At 42.0% G+C, this 16,075-nt stretch overlaps 3 protein-coding genes across 3 annotated transcripts; 2 read left to right on the top strand and 1 right to left on the bottom strand.

Annotated features, from left to right (window-relative positions):
• The first annotated feature begins 8,344 nt into the window (after positions 1-8,344).
• Positions 8,345-9,252, top strand: LOC121570427 (hemoglobin embryonic subunit alpha-like). The gene is made up of 3 exons (XM_041881888.2): positions 8,345-8,458; positions 8,691-8,898; positions 9,089-9,252. The coding sequence occupies exons 1-3, from the start codon at positions 8,364-8,366 to the stop codon at positions 9,215-9,217; spliced, it is 432 nt and encodes a 143-aa protein (XP_041737822.1). The 5' UTR covers positions 8,345-8,363; the 3' UTR covers positions 9,218-9,252.
• A 2,304-nt stretch (positions 9,253-11,556) lies between these two features.
• Positions 11,557-12,321, top strand: LOC121569088 (hemoglobin subunit beta-like). Its single transcript, XM_041879725.1, has 3 exons — positions 11,557-11,664; positions 11,774-11,996; positions 12,109-12,321. Exons 1-3 carry the CDS (start codon positions 11,573-11,575, stop codon positions 12,235-12,237), a joined length of 444 nt encoding a protein of 147 aa, XP_041735659.1. The 5' UTR covers positions 11,557-11,572; the 3' UTR covers positions 12,238-12,321.
• Positions 12,322-14,780: 2,459 nt separating this feature from the next.
• LOC121569084 (hemoglobin embryonic subunit alpha-like) lies at positions 14,781-15,660 on the bottom strand. The gene is made up of 3 exons (XM_041879722.1): positions 15,522-15,660; positions 15,209-15,416; positions 14,781-15,012 (listed from the first exon to the last, which is right to left on the bottom strand). The coding sequence occupies exons 1-3, from the start codon at positions 15,653-15,655 to the stop codon at positions 14,884-14,886; spliced, it is 471 nt and encodes a 156-aa protein (XP_041735656.1). The 5' UTR covers positions 15,656-15,660; the 3' UTR covers positions 14,781-14,883.
• Between the last annotated feature and the right edge of the window lie 415 nt (positions 15,661-16,075).

The following is a 16,075-nucleotide window of genomic DNA, read 5'->3' as shown; positions in this document are numbered from 1 at the left end:
ATTAGCCTAATCAGTAAAACTAATCATCATAATAATAAAAGTAGGCTATTAGTCTACTCTGCAGTGGGTATTGTGCAGGACCTTGCACGCAATTAACATTTGGCAAGGAGTTTGAATAGCGCATTTCTCGAGCCAGCTGTAGCCTAATTGTGCATGATTTGACCAACGGAGTGCGCTGTTGCATTTAGTGTAGGAGATTTCTTGAGCACGCCGCGCACGCTGTCATGTCTGCAGCAGACCAGCAGAGGACACTGGAGACTGTATTTGTGGTGGAGACCAACCTATCGTTTCCCCCAATTGATAGGCTATATGGACCTTTTTGTCCACAATATTTTCCCCTCAAAAACAACAAAAAGAAAACCATAAAAAAAGCAGACTTCCACTTTGGCAAATAACCCAAATCCACTGCGCAATGCTTAGACTGCCTATAAATCCCTTCCCAAAATCAAACAGCCTGCTGCTAATTCCATCAACATTATAAACACTTGAATCTGGCCTATTGATCATTACCTCGTGCATAAAGAATTTCCATTACAATTTCCAATTGTATGCCTATTGTATGTGACATATTATTATTATATTATTATTACTATATATATTGTAAACTAAAGTTGTAAAGTTGATTAAATGTTCTTGATTTAGTTATGTCACCGAAGAATATAGATTTTGCCTCAGAAGAATCAATCATATTTTACATTTTGACACCGTTGACTCCATTGATTGATTGGTTTTGATTGATTGATTTGCTGGTCTATTGATATGTCGATTTTTTTAAGGTTAACTGAAATTATAAAATGTACCTTCATCATGACACAGAAATGTAAAATATGTAAGTGAAACAGTAAAGCATTGATGAAATGTAGATTGTATGGCCAATATATGCCCCATGCACGGTCCTTGGAACAAACAGGATCATCACAATCAGCATGACTTTCTTATGAAAAGTCAAAATGTTCAGAATGTGCTTATATATGCTATTAATAACCAATTGACCTCAAACAAGGAAAGTTACTCTTACAGTGCTTTCAAAGTATTCAGACCCCTTTACTTTTTCCACATTTTGTTACGTTACAGCCTTATTCTAAAATGTATTCAATTGTTTTTTTCCCTAATCAATACCCCATAATGACAAATGACATTTTTGCAAATGTACTAAAAATAAAAAACAGAAATATAACATTTACATAAGTATTCAGACCCTTTACTCAGTACTTTGTTGAAGCACCTTTGGCAGCGATTACAGCATCGAGTCTTCTTGGGTATGACGCTACAAGCTTGGCACATCTGTATTTGGGGAGTTTCTCCCATTCTTCTCTGCAGATCCTCTCAAGCTCTGATAGGTTGGATGGGGAGCGTTGCTGCACAGCTATTTTCAGGTCTCTCCAGAGATGTTCGATCGGGTTCAAGTCCGGGCTCTGGCTGGGCCACTCAAGGACATTCAGAGACTTGTCCCGAAGCCACTCCTGCGTTGTTCTGTTGGAAGGTGAACCTTCGCCCAGGTCTGACGTCCTGAGCGCTCTAGAGCAGGTTTTCATCAAGGATCTCTCTGTACTTTGCTCCATTCATCTTTTCCTCAACCCTGACTAGTCTCCCAGTCCCTGCCGCTGAAAAACATCCCCACAGCATAATGCTGCAACCACCATGCTTCACCATAGGGATGGTGCCAGGTTTCCTCCAGACGTGACGCTTGGCATTCAGGCCAAAGAGTTAATTCTTGGTTTCATCAGACCAGAGAATCTTGTTTCTCATGGTCTGAGAGTCTTTAGGTACCTTTTGGCAAACTCCAAGCGGGCTGAGTGTCTTTCGTCTGGCTACTCTACCATAAAGGCCTGATTGGTGGAGTGCTGCAGAGATGGTTGTCCTTTTGGAAGGTTCTCCCATTTCCACAGAGGAACTCTAGAGCTCTGTCAGAATGACCATTGGGTTCTTGATCACCTCCCTGACCAAGGCCCTTCTCCCCTGATTGCTCAGTTTGGCCGGGTGGCCAGCTCTAGGAAGAGCCTTGGTGGTTCCAAACTTCTTCCATTTAAGAAAGACGGAGGCCACTCTGTTCTTGGGGACTTTCAATGCTGCAGAAATTTTTTGGTACCCTTTCCCAGATCTGTGCCTTGACACAATCCTGTCTCGGAGCTCTACGGACAATTCCTGCGACCTCATGGCATGGTTTTTGCTCTGACATGCACAGTCAGCTGTGGGACCTTATATAGACAGGTGTGTGACTTCCCAAATCATGTCCAATCAATTGAATTTCCCACAGGTGGACTCCAATCAAGTTGTAGAAACATCTCAGGGAAGATCAATGGAAACAGGATACACCTTCGAGTCTCATAGCAAAGGGTCTGAATACTTATGTAAATAAGGTATTTCTGTTTTAAAAGTTTAATACATTTGCTAAAATGTCTAAAAAACTGTTTTCGCTTTGTCATTATGGGGTAATGTGTGTAGATTACTGAGGATTATTATTTATTTAATCCATTTTAGAATAAGGCTGTAACATAACAACATTTAAATAAAGGGAAGGGGTCTGAAAACTTTCCGAAAGCACTGTATGTCGTAGGGCATACTATCACGGAAGGATTATCTGAATCGCAGTACATACATACCATGCCAGTGCCACCCTAACTGAGCGACTAGGGTGGAACCAGAACACTGTGATAAAACTGACGCATGTTTCCTTTGAGATAAGCAGTGACATAGATAGATGCCCTTTATCAATGTGCCCCCCACCTCTTGTTAGAGCACCAAATCGTCAAAATATGAGCTCATTGCTTGACAAGTTGAAAGCCGAATTCAGTTCCTTTGTAATTGTGTGTTCGTTTTATAGGCCTAGTTGAAGTTGAAGTCGGAAGTTTACATATACTTAGGTTGGAGTCATTAAAACACATTTTTCAACCACTCCACATATTTCTTTTTTAAAAACTATAGTTCTGGCAAGTCGGTTAGGACATCTACTTTGTGCATGACACAAGTAATTTTTCAACAATTGTTTACAGACAGATTATTTCACTTATAATTCTCTGTATCACAATTCCAGTGGGTCAGAAGTTTAAATACACTAAGTTGACTGTGCCTTTAAACAACTTGGAAAATTCCAGAAAATGATGTCATGGCATTAGAAGCTTCTGATAGACTAATTGACATCATTTGAGTCAATTGGAGGTGTACCTGTGGATGTATTTCAAGGCCTACCTTCAAACTCAGTGCCTCTTTGCTTGACATCATGGGAAAATAAAAAGAAATCAGCCAAGACCTCAGAAAAAATTGTAGACCTCCAGAAGTCTGGTTCATCCATGGGAGCAATTTCCAAATGCCTGAAGGTACCACGTTCATCTGTACAAACAATAGTACGCAAGTATAAACACCATGGGACCACGCAGCCGTCATACCGCTCAGGAAGGAGACGCGTTCAGTCTCCTAGAGATGAACGTACTTTGGTGCGAAAAGTGCAAATCAATCCCAGAACAACAGCAAAGGACCTTGTGAAGATGCTGGAGGAAACAGGTACAAAAGTATCTATATCCACAGTAAAACGAGTCCTATATCGACATAACCTGAAAGGACACTCAGCAAGGAAGAAGCCACTGCTCCAAAACCGCCATAAAAAAGCCAGACTACGGTTTGCAACTGCACATGGGGACAAAGATCGTACTTTTTGGAGAAATGTCCTCTGGTCTGATGAAACAAAAATAGAACTGTTTGACCATAATGACCATCATTATGTTTGGAGGAAAAAGGGGAAGGCTTGCAAGCAGAAGAACACCATCCCAACCGTGAAGCACGGGGGTGGCAGCATCATGCTTTGGGGGTACTTTGCTGCAGGAGGGACTGTTGCACTTCACGAAATAGATGGCATCATGAGGAAGGAAAATTATGTGGATATATTGAAGCAACATCTCAAGGCATCAGTCTGGAAGTTAAAGCTTGGTTGCAAATGGGTCTTCCAAATGGACAATGACCCCAAGCATACTTCCAAAGTTGTGGCAAAATGGCTTAAGTACCACAAAGTCAAGGTATTGGATTGGCCATCACAAAGCCCTGACCTCAATCCTATAGAACATTTGTGGGCAGAACTGAAAAAGCGTGTGCGAGCAAGGAGGCCTACAAACCTGATTCAGTTACACCAGCTCTGTCAGGAGGAATGGGCCATAATTCACCCAACTTATTGTGGGAAGCTTGTGGAAGGCTACCTGAAACGTTTGACCCAAGTTAAACAATTTAAAGGCAATGCTACCAAATACTAATTGAGTGTATGTAAACTTCTGACCCACTGGGAATATGATGAAAGAAATAAAAGCTGAAATAAATAATTCTCTCTACTATTATTCTGACATTTCACATTCTTAAAATATAGTGGTGATCCTAACTGACTTAAGACAGGGAATTTTAACTAGGATTAAATGTCAGGAATTGTGAAAAACTGAGTTTAAATGTATTTGGCTAAGGTGTATGTAAACTTCCGACTTCAACTGTAGCTGCTGAGACAAAGTGTGCCCTCATCATCAGTGAGATTTCTCTAACTGGCGGAGCTGTTCTTCAGCACCACCAAGTTCACCCTGACCATCGCTATCTCTATCCTGCTACCTGACCGATTAGTGGAGCTGTCCTTTCAGCACCACATATTCACAGTCTAAAGAGAATCCTCGTGTTGTCGTGGTATGGCAAAATGTTGACAATGTATAAGCTTAAATTGTGACACAGGCTTTGACCTGACTGACTATGCGTCCAACTCTAAATTAATTGGAGCAGGAATTTTATGGACTGCTGCTTTCATTCTGTTGAGAATGTGAGTTCACCCATTTTCATTGAATATCCATATCTCCATATGCCAGGGGTCTTCAACCTTTTCTTGCCCAGGGACCCCCTCCCAGGCAAACCGGTGGCCCAAGGACCCCCATAGTAAGTTAGCCCCCCAAAAATATCCACTTGTCTTTTTTTATGATCAGGCGAATGATACTCTATACATACAACAGTACACTACATGGCCAAAAGTATGTGGACACCCATTCAAATTAGTGGATTCGGCTATTTCAGCCACACACGTTGCTGACAGGTGTATAAAATCAAGCACACAGCCATGCAATCTCCATAGACAAACATTGGCAGTAGAATGGCCTTACTGAAGAGCTCAGTGACCTTCAACGTGGCACCGTCATAGGATGCCACCATTCCAACAAGTCAGTTCGTCAAATTTCTGCTCTGCTAGAGCTGCCCCGGTCAACTGTAAGTGCTGTTAATGTGAAGTGGAAATATCTAGCAGCAACAATGGCTCAGCCGCGAAGTGGTAGGCCACACAAGCTCACAGAACGAGACCGCCGAATGCTGAAGCGCGGGTTTCCATGGCCGAGCAGCTGCACACAAGCCTAAGATCACCATGCGCAATGGCAAGCGTCGGCTGGAGTGGTGTAAAGCTCGCCGACTCTGGAACAGTGGAAACGCATTCTCTGGAGTGATTAATCACGTTTCACCGTCTGGCAGTCTGTCATACGAATTTGGGTTTGGCAGATGCCAGGAGAACACTACCTGCCTGAATGCATAGTGCCAACTGTAATGTTTGGTGGAGGAGGAATAATGGTCTGGGGCTGTTTTTCATGGTTTGGGCTAGGCCCCTTAGTTCCGGTGAAGGGAAATCTTAACGCTACAGCATACAGTGACCTTCTAGACAATTATGTGCTTCCAACTTTGTGGCAACAGTTTGGGGAAAACCCTTTAATGTTTCAGCATGACATTGCCCCCATGCACAAAGCGAGGTCCATACAGAAATGGTTTGTCGAGATTGGTGTGGAAGAACTTGACTGGCCTGCACAGAGCCCTGAACTCAACCACATCGAACAGCTTTGGGATGAATTGGAATGCAGACTTATCGCCCAACATCAATGCCCGACCTCACTAATGTTCTTGTGGCTGAATGGAAGCAAGTCCCCGCAGCAATGTTCCAACGTCTAGAGGAAAGCCTTGCCAGAAGAGTGGAGGCTGTTACAGCAGAAAAAGGGGGACCAACTCCATATTAATGCCTATGATTTGGGAATGAGATGTTCGACGAGCAGGTGGCCACATACTTTTGGTCATGTAGTGTAAATGGCAAGGAGAAGTAATCCACATTTTTAAATGAATAAAGTGAGGGAAAAAAGTATTTGATCCCCTGCTGATTTTGTATGTTTGCCCACTGACAAAGACATGATCAGCCTATAATATTAATGGTATGTTAATTTGAACAGTGAGAGACAGAATAACAACAACAAAATCCAGAAAAACACATGTCAAAAATTTTATAAATTGATTTGCATTTTAATGAGGGAAATAAGTATTTGACCCCTCTGCAAAACATGACTTAGTACTTGGCGGCAAAACCCTTGTTGGCAATCACAGAGGTCAGACGTTTCCTGTAGTTGGCCACCAGGTTTGCACACATCTCAGGAGGGATTTTGTTCCACTCCTCTTTGCAGATCTTCTCCAAGTCATTAAGGTTTCGAGGCTGACGTTTGGCAACTCGAAACTTCAGCTCCCTCCACAGATTTTCTATGAGATTACGGTCTGGAGACTGGCTGGGCCACTCCAGGACCTTAATGTGCTTCTTCTTGAGCCACTCCTTTGTTGCCTTGGCCATGTGTTTTGGGTCATTGTCATGCTGGAATACCCATCCACGACCCATTTTCAATGCCCTGGCTGAGGGAAGGAGGTTCTCACCCAAGATTTGATGGTACATGGCCCCGTCCATCGTCCCTTTGATGCGGTGAAGTTGTCCTGTCCCCTTAGCAGAAAAACACCCCCAAAGCATAATGTTTCCACCTCCATGTTTGACGGTGGGGATGGTGTTCTTGGGGTCATAGGCAGCATTCCTCCTCCTCCAAACACGGTGCGTTGAGTTGATGCCAAAGAGCTCCATTTTGGTCTCATCTGACCACAACACTTTCACCCAGTTCTCCTCTGAATCATTCAGATGTTCATTGGCAAACTTCAGACGGCCCTGTATATGTGCTTTCTTGAACAGGGGGACCTTGCGGGTGCTGCAGGATTTTAGTCCTTCACGGCGTAGTGTGTTACCAATTGTTTTCTTGGTGACTATGGTCCCAGCTGCCTTGAGATCATTGACAAGATCCTCCCGTGTAGTTCTGGGCTGATTCCTCACCGTTCTCATGATCATTGCATCTCCACGAGGTGAGATCTTGCATGGAGCCCCAGGCCGAGGGAGATTGACAGTTATTTTGTGTTTCTTCCATTTGCGAATAATCGCTCCAACTGTTGTCACCTCACCAAGCTGCTTGGCGATGGTCTTGTAGCCCATTCCAGCCTTGTGTAGGTCTACAATCTTGTCCCTGACATCCTTGGAGAGCTCTTTGGTCTTGGCCATGGTGGAGAGTTTGGAATCTGATTGATTGATTGCTTCTGTGGACAGGTGTCTTTTATACAGGTAACAAACTGAGATTAGGAGCACTCCCTTTAAGAGTGTGCTCCTAATCTCAGCTCTTTACCTGTATAAAAGACACCTGGGAGCCAGAAATCTTTCTGATTGAGAGGGGGTCAAATACTTATTTCCCTCATTAAAATGCAAATCAATTTATAACATTTTTTACATAAATTTTTCTGGATTTTTTTGATGTTATTCTGTCTCACCATTAAAATTATAGACTGATCATTTCTTTGTCAGTGGGCAAACGTACAAAATCAGCAGGGGATCAAATACTTTTTTCCTTCAATGTATATATAATTTGGTAGATCGTTTTCCTTATTTTGACCTCTCTCGTTATAGTTGGAAGATGAAGTGTAAACTCCAAACACATGAGTAACTCCAAACACATTTTGGCTAAAAGCAGCTGTTTAGCTGGTTAAACAAAGGTTGGTAAAATGAATGTCGAAGTCAAGAAAGCTTAACAGCAGCCAGCAGCACTTGCGGCACTAGCCTATTAGCAGGTGCTTTTTCAAAGCGTAGGTCAGATACTCCAGTGAGTGTAATTGGCTCGATATTTGGAGTTGAGAAATATAGTTGACATCATTAAAAATAAGATATACTCCTCTTTTCTACTGTCGGTATGTCATTCAAAATTCGTTTATTTTGTTGTTGCTAGCGATATTCATAACATTCAAATCAAAAGAATAATAACAAATCCACTAAAAGAAAGAAGAAAATAACGTTTGAATAACCCTGCCATACGCCCATAACTTATTTTATCTATACTTGGCTGTGTGCTATGAGTTGTAAACAACTAAGATTACCCGCTATGATAAGAGACAACCAATGGGTCTGTTTTGGAGGTGGTTTCTGGGCAGCAGCATTGTGCTTGGGCAGATCAGACAATACATAAAAAGGGCCCCGAATGTGAGCTCTATTGAGTTGGTTGGCAGCAAGTCAAGAAGTTGAAGCAACAATGAGTCTCTCCACTAAGGACAAGGCAATTGTCAAGGCCTTTTTTGGCAAGGTTGCCGGCAGGGCCGAGGATGTTGGCAACGAGGCACTTTCCAGGTAATTACAATTATTGAATTATTAATACAAGTAATTGATCAATACAATTATTTAAGACCTTTGAATTACTTATGACTGGTTGACAATTCCTTAACATACAAGTGCGTAAAAATGGAACTCACGCGTAAATGGAACTCCCTTTTTCCAATGCACATCAAGTAAAAAGAGTGGGGTCATATAGTACAACGATAAACATGCCACGCTTAACCGACGTATTTTTTCACCCTCCCAGGACGCTGGTGGTGTACCCCCAGACCAAGACCTATTTCTCCCACTGGAAGGACCTGAGCCTCGGCTCTGCCCCGGTCAGGAAGCACGGTGGGACCGTCATGGGAGGCGTCCTGGATGCCATTGAGAAAATTGACGACCTTAGTGCTGGTCTTCTCACCCTCAGCGAGCTGCACGCCTTCTTGTTGAGAGTGGATCCTGCCAACTTCAAGGTGAGTAAATAGTTAAAAATGCACTTGTTTTCTTTCTCACTAGTAGCTTTTTCCATTAGCAAACGTCCAAGCTTGAATACTGTAATAGCTTAATGTATGCAGCTTAAAAACCCAATGGATTTCAATCTTTAGAAACATACTCATGAAATATGCTTCTAATAATGTTTCTGCTCTCTCTTCACATCCCAAGATCTTCAACCACAACATGCTGGTGACCCTGGCCATGATGTTCCCGGATGACTTCACCCCTGAGGTGCACGTGGCTACGGACAAGTTTCTGGCCCAGCTGGCCCTGGCTCTGTCTGAGAAGTACCGTTAAGCAAGGAGCTAGATTTCCACTTGACAATCTTTGTAGGGTGCCAATTGAAATTAAAAGATGCAATAAATAAATCCTACCGATCGAATCTGAAACGTTGTTGTCCTTGGTGATTAATTGTAGGCTATATGTGTTTTAATGTTTAGTTACTTATTTATTTCATTGATACACCTATATTATTGATAGTAAAATTATTCCACAAATATATCCACTATCCACAAAGTTGAAAACGTCCACTACTCCACTGTGGGTCCACATTGCCATCAATAGTAATATACATTATTATAGTAATAGGTAACCACCACCACCTTCATCATCATCATCATTATTAGGCTACCATTATTATATCACCATCATTATATGACCTTACATCCTTATATGATAAGTCATTACTGTTTGTCTTCTGGAGGCCTACATTACCAGTATTTAGACCAGATTATTGTTTCATGAAATAATCAATAAACCAGAAGCACTGGTCTTGGATCAGATTTTCTACCCAACCTTTACATGAGAATGTTAGGTGTTGCTACACATGACAATGGCCCAGCTCTTACAGTGAGAGAAACAAGTATTTGATCCCCTGCTGATTTTGTATGTTTGCCCACTGACAAAGACATGATCAGTCTATAATTTTAATGGTAGGTTTATTTGAACAGTGAGAGACAGAATAACAACAACAAAATCCAGAAAAACACATGTCAAAAATGTTATAAATTGATTTGCATTTTACTGAGGGAAATAAGTATTTGACCCCTCATTCCTCCTCCTCCAAACACGGTGAGTTGAGTTGATGCCAAAGAGCTCCATTTTGGTCTCATCTGACCACAACACTTTCACCCAGTTCTCCTCTGAATCATTCAGATGTTCATTGGCAAACTTCAGACGGGCTTGTATATGTGCTTTCTTGAGCAGGGGGACCTTGCGGGCGCTGCAGGATTTCAGTCCTTCACTGCGTAGTGTGTTACCAATTGTTTTCTTGGTGACTATGGTCCCAGCTGCATTGAGATCATTGACAAGATCCTCCCGTGTAGTTCTGGGCTGATTCCTCACCGTTCTCATTATCATTGCAACTCCACGAGGTGAGATCTTGCATGAAGCACCAGGCCGAGGGAGATTGACAGTTATTTTGTGTTTCTTCCATTTGCGAATAATCGCACAAACTGTTGTCACCTTCTTACCAAGCTGCTTGGCAATGGTCTTGTAGCCCATTCCAGTCTTGTGTAGGTCTACAATCTTGTCCCTGACATCCTTGAGAGCTCTTTGGTCTTGGCCATGGTGGAAAGTTTGGAATCTGATTGATTGATTGCTTAAATAAAATAATTATGTGGACAGGTGTCTTTTATACAGGTAACAAAATGAGATTAGGAGCACTCCCTTTAAGAGTGTGCTCCTAATCTCAGCTGTTACCTGTATAAAAGACACCTGGGAGCCAGAAATCTTTCTGATTGAGAGGGGGTCAAATACTTATTTCCCTCATTAAAATGCAAATCAATTTATAACATTTTTGACATGCGTTTTTCTGGATTTTGTTGTTGTTATTCTGTCTCTCACTGTTCAAATAAACCTACCATTAAAATTATAGACTGATCATTTCTTTGTCAGTGGGCAAACGTACAAAATCAGCAGGGGATCAAGTACTTTTTTCCCTCACTGTATAGAGGTAACTACAGGAGGTAATTTATAGATATAGATTAGTTTGCACCATTTAATATTATACAACTTCATACACCAATCATTAAATAATTGCTCAAACTTGCACTTGCTTGAAAAAACATAGGCACACACATCTTGATATCGTATCATGATTCAATAAAAGAGTGTAATAAAAAAAAGGTATTGTGAATTAAAACAAGCTTTATCATCATAACATGTAGATTAACAAAAGGAAAATAAATTATTGCAAAAAAATAAATAGTGATTAAAAAATATATATACATAAAATGCATGTTCTATTAGGCCTATATAAAATAAAATAAAGGGCTGGCTTTTGACTTTCTGAAAACAAAAGTATGAATTATTTGGCTATACATCGGCAGTCACAGGGACATTAAACTGTCCACATTTCCCCCAACACCACTGAAATAATTTCAAATATGAATTGGTGATAAATAATGATGATCATTATTGAATGAGCGTAAAGGGCACATGAGAACTATCATCACTGTCTTGGTGATTTGTACCTTTTGGTCGTTGTAATTTACAGTAGGCTATAAATGTTAACCATTGTTAACCCAGCCCACTCAAAACAGCTAAACCAATAGTTGGCTTTCGGTGTGGAGACAAAACGCGTATATAAGCTGTCCCGTCAGTAGCATGAACAGTACATATCATCTTGAGTGATACCTCACAAACGTCAATATGGTTGAGTGGACAGACTTCGAGCGCGAAACAATCCAGAGGATCTTTGGGAAGATGGACTACGATGACGTGGGCCCCGCGGCTCTTTCCAGGTCTTTGCTCTTTGTCATACCTCCTTAAAAATAGGCCTACAGTTACATTGAACACCGTGCATATTATATGATTAATGCAGTCACTCATAATACAATTATTCACTTACAGGTGTCTGGTCGTGTACCCCTGGACCCAGAGGTATTTCGGTAACTTTGGAAACCTGTACAATGCCGCTGCCATCCAGGGAAACCCAATGGTCGCCGCTCACGGAAAGACCGTCCTGCACGGACTGGACCGGGCTGTCAAGAACATGGATAACATCAAGGCCACCTACGCAGAACTGAGCGTGCTGCACTCCGAGAAACTGCACGTGGATCCCGACAATTTCAGGGTAAATTAGTTCTCCTTTTCTACTTCACAAGGTTACATTCTACTTGCCTATCTATTACAATAGTGTGGCAGAATCCGTTTCTTTCATGTCCATTTTCTCCTTTCTTTTGCAGCTGCTGGCTGACTGCCTGACTATTGTCGTTGCTGCGAGAATGGGTGCTGACTTCACCGCTGATGTCCAGGGCGCTTTCCAGAAGTTCCTGGCCGTCGTGGTGAGCTCCCTGGGCAGACAGTACCACTAGAGCGTGCGTTGCTTGCGTCAACAGAAACAGAGCAACTTCCGGCGCCCTTCATTGAATGTATCAAAACAGCTGTATCGGTTCTGAAGGACAAATAAAGTGCTAAATGTATTTTTTATCGCTTACTTTATGTGTTCGTTTGTCAACATGTGTAGCCTAGATTAACATCTATTTTAAACAAATGAAAGGTCCACGTCAATAGGCCTACATATTTTTTTGTGGTTTATATAAGCCTAAAAGTTGTGCAACTTATTTCTACTAGTACGCCTCCAAAGCACCCAATTCTCTGTCCAACCAAAAGCACAAATATTGTCCTAAAATAAATTTCACACAGATGTGGAAACAGACATGAGGGGGGCCGAATGGGGTCAACTTATCATCTCCCTTTGGGGAAGAGGCTACCGCTAATGCACTACAGTGCACTACTTCTTTAGGCCCTAAAGAAAAAAAATATTTTGGCCCCCAAAAAAGTTAACAAATGTATTGATGAAATAGTGCTGTGCAGCTGCCTTGGCTTCACAAGTAAGCAGGTGTGTAGTGCTGGGGGAGCGCGAGGGAGCGGCACTCCCTCACTTTTTTCAATTTGAGAATACATGGAAAATGTATTCTGATCAATTCTAAATAAATTAGCCTATATTTAACTACCACAGAAATTCCATAAATAACGATAGAATGACAAACCAAATAAATATGTAGGCTACAGCAGCCTAGAGGTATGGCGATTACTTCCCTGTGTGCACTGCAAGGGCCCGTTGGAGGCTTGACAAGTTAAGAACATCAGAACGTTGAAATCTAAATTAACAGTGTCAGCATGATGTTTATAAAACTCCACCAACCTTTTTCCACATTTTGTTACATTACAGCCTCATTCTAAAATTGATTTAAAAAAATGTTTTCCTCAATCTACATACAATACTCCATAATGACAAAGCAAAAACTGGTTTTTCGAATTTTTTGCAAATTTATTAAAAATAAAAAAACTGAAATATAACATTTACATAAGTATTCAGACCCTTTACTCAGTACTTTGTTGAAGCACCTTTGGCAGCGATTACAGCTTCAAGTCTTCTTGGGTATGATGCTACAAGCTTGGCACACCTGCATTTGGGGAGTTTCTCCCATTCTTCTCTGCAGATCCTCATAAACTCTGTCAGGTTGGATGGGGAGCGTTGCTGCACAGCTATTTTCAGGTCTCTCCAGAGATGTTAGATCGGGTTCAAGTCCGGGATCTGGCTGGCCACTCAAGGACATTCAGAGACTTGTCTCAAAGCCACTCCTGCGTTGTCTTGGCTGTGTAATTAGGGTCCTTGTCTTGTTAGAAGGTGAACCTTCGCCCAAGTGTGAGGTCCTGAGCACTCGGGAGCAGGATTTCATCAAGGATCTCTCTGTACTTTGCTCCATTAATCTTTCCCTCGATCCTGACTAGTCTCCCTGACGCTGAATAACATCCCCACAGCATGATGCTGCAACCACCATGCTTCACCGTAGGGATGGTGCCAGGTTTCCTCCAGAGGTGACACTTGGCATTCAGGCCAAAGAGTTCAGTCTTGGTTTCATCAGACCAGAGAATCTTGTTTCTCATGGTCTGAGAGTCTTTAGGTGCCTTTTGGCAAACTCCAAGCGGGCTGTCATGGCTTTTACTGAGGAGTGGCTTCCATCTGGCCACTCTACCATAACTGCCTGATTGGTGGAGTGCTGCAGAGATGGTTGTCCTTCTGGAAGGTTCTCCCATCTGCACAGAGGAACTCTAGAGCTCTGTCAGAGTGACCATCGCGTTCTTGGTCACCTCCCTGACCAAGGCCCTTCTCCCCCGATTGCTCTGTTTGGCCGGGCAGCCAGCTCCAGGAAGAGTCTTGGTGGTTCCAAACTTCTTCCATTTAAGAATGATGGAGGCCACTGTGTTCTTGGGGACCTTCAATGCTGCAGACATTTTTTGGTACATTTCCCCAGATCTGTGCCTCGACACAATCCTGTCTCGGAGCTCTACGGACAATTCCTTCGAACTCATGGCTTGGTTTTTGCTCTGACATGCACTGTCAACAGTGGGACCGTATATAGACAGGGGTGTGCCTTTCCAAATCATGTCCAATAAATTTAATTTACCACAGGTGGACTCCAATCAAGTTGTAGAAACATCTCAAGGATGATCAATGGAAACAGGATGCACCTGAGCTCAATTTCGAGTCTCATAGCAAAGGGTCTGAATACTTATGTAAATAAGGTATTTCTGTTTTTTTATTTTTAATACATTTGCTAAAAATTCTAAAAACCTGTTTTCGCTTTGTCATTATTGGGTATTGTGTGTAGATTGCTGAGGATTTTTATTTATTTAATCCAGCTTAGAATAAGGCTGTAACATAACAAAATGTGGAAAAAGTAAACGGGTCTGAATACTTTCCGAAGGCACTGTATAGCGTTTGGGATACACATTGTGGGGCCCAAACAGTGGCGGTGTTTGTGTCATGTTTAATTGATGCGTAATGCTAAACCTGGCTTATCTCGCCACACAAATCCGCTTTCCATTTAAATAAAAAACTATCAAGATAAACAGTTTTTGAGGGCGGTCTTTTTATTCCATGATTCATATCATACAACATGTGCAAATTTATGATCAACACAGAAAACCGAGAGGATGTATCTTCTTGCCTTTTAACGATACTTCTCGGAAATGGCCAGGGCCAATTTGGCGAGGAACTTGTCCACAGACACGTGCACCTCAGGAGTAAAGTCATCAGGGAACAGCATGGCCAGCACCACCATAATGTTGTGGTTGATGATCTGTGGATGTAGAGGGAATAGAGTCATTATTATCAAGCGTTTTAGGCCTAGTCCATATGCGAAAGATAGTGTTTCTGAAGAGTCAATTGGATTTTCACAAAATACATACATAGGACTTACATTTGGACACGGTTGCCGCTGTGATATACTGAGAAAGGGTGAATCGTTTTATTGATTCAGTAAGTTATTTAGTCACCTTGAAGTTGGCGGGATCCACACGCAGCGTGAAGGCGTGCAGCTCGCTGAGGGTCAGAAGACCTCCGGCCAGGTCGTCGATCTTGGTCACGGCATCCAGGACGCCTCCCATGACCGTCAGACCGTGCTTCTTGACGGGAGCAGAGCCGGGGCTCAGGTCCGACCAGTGGGAGAAGTAGGTCTTGGTTTGGGGGTACACCACCAGGGTCCTGGAAATAAAAAAAATGGGATTATGTAATATGATTTAACGTGGGTAAATGCACCTCATAACTCTGTTACAAAACAATCCGTTCAACATATAATGATGTCATTACCTAGAGAGAGCCTCATTTCCGATGTCATCTGCTTTGCCAGCCACCTTTCCAAAAAAGGCTGTCACGATCTGTTTGTCCTTGGCTGTGAGACTCATTCTAGTGGTTTCTATGACACAATATACTGCTGGTGCCATAAGAGTGGATACTGGGAGTATTTATATGGTATCTAAAGAACTCTTTGGGTTAGCTCCACCTTCAACTGGAAGTCATTGGATGTACACAATATAGAGTTTGGTGATAACCATTAGTCATGTATCATCAATGTAACCCTATTTCATTACGATCAATCACAAATGTTACCCTTTATGCACGGATATACAGTATGTTTAAGTGTAATGACGATAGTGCTGAAAAACTGAACAATCATGCTTCAAATTGTCATGAATCTAAAGGCTACATTATGCATGATGCAACAATGTATTTATGCTTCTTATGATATCATGCATATAGTAAGAAGGACGTTTTATAAGGAATGGTCTTTGGAATATGTCTGATTGCAATTATTTTGGCTGTTTAGGCGTTCATTTGTTTTATTGACTCATTAATTCATTAAT

Source organism: Coregonus clupeaformis, chromosome 7 (assembly GCF_020615455.1).
Source record: "Coregonus clupeaformis isolate EN_2021a chromosome 7, ASM2061545v1, whole genome shotgun sequence".
In the NCBI taxonomy this organism is placed as follows: domain Eukaryota; kingdom Metazoa; phylum Chordata; class Actinopteri; order Salmoniformes; family Salmonidae; genus Coregonus; species Coregonus clupeaformis.
This window is presented reverse-complemented; position numbering and strand designations above follow the sequence as displayed.

What these genes read in the sequence shown, in the direction of transcription:
- LOC121570427 (XM_041881888.2), top strand. Translation starts at nt 8,364, where the DNA reads ATGAGTCTCTCCACTAAGGACAAGGCAATTGTCAAGGCCTTTTTTGGC. An exon ending in GGCAACGAGGCACTTTCCAG is followed by an intron (nt 8,459 to 8,690) that starts GTAATTACAATT and finishes TCACCCTCCCAG; the next exon opens with GACGCTGGTGGTGTACCCCC. An exon ending in TGGATCCTGCCAACTTCAAG is followed by an intron (nt 8,899 to 9,088) that starts GTGAGTAAATAG and finishes TCACATCCCAAG; the next exon opens with ATCTTCAACCACAACATGCT.
- LOC121569088 (XM_041879725.1), top strand. Translation starts at nt 11,573, where the DNA reads ATGGTTGAGTGGACAGACTTCGAGCGCGAAACAATCCAGAGGATCTTT. An exon ending in GGCCCCGCGGCTCTTTCCAG is followed by an intron (nt 11,665 to 11,773) that starts GTCTTTGCTCTT and finishes ATTCACTTACAG; the next exon opens with GTGTCTGGTCGTGTACCCCT. An exon ending in TGGATCCCGACAATTTCAGG is followed by an intron (nt 11,997 to 12,108) that starts GTAAATTAGTTC and finishes TTTCTTTTGCAG; the next exon opens with CTGCTGGCTGACTGCCTGAC.
- LOC121569084 (XM_041879722.1), bottom strand. Translation starts at nt 15,655, where the DNA reads ATGGCACCAGCAGTATATTGTGTCATAGAAACCACTAGAATGAGTCTC. An exon ending in GGAAATGAGGCTCTCTCTAG is followed by an intron (nt 15,417 to 15,521) that starts GTAATGACATCA and finishes TTTTATTTCCAG; the next exon opens with GACCCTGGTGGTGTACCCCC. An exon ending in TGGATCCCGCCAACTTCAAG is followed by an intron (nt 15,013 to 15,208) that starts GTGACTAAATAA and finishes CTACATCCACAG; the next exon opens with ATCATCAACCACAACATTAT.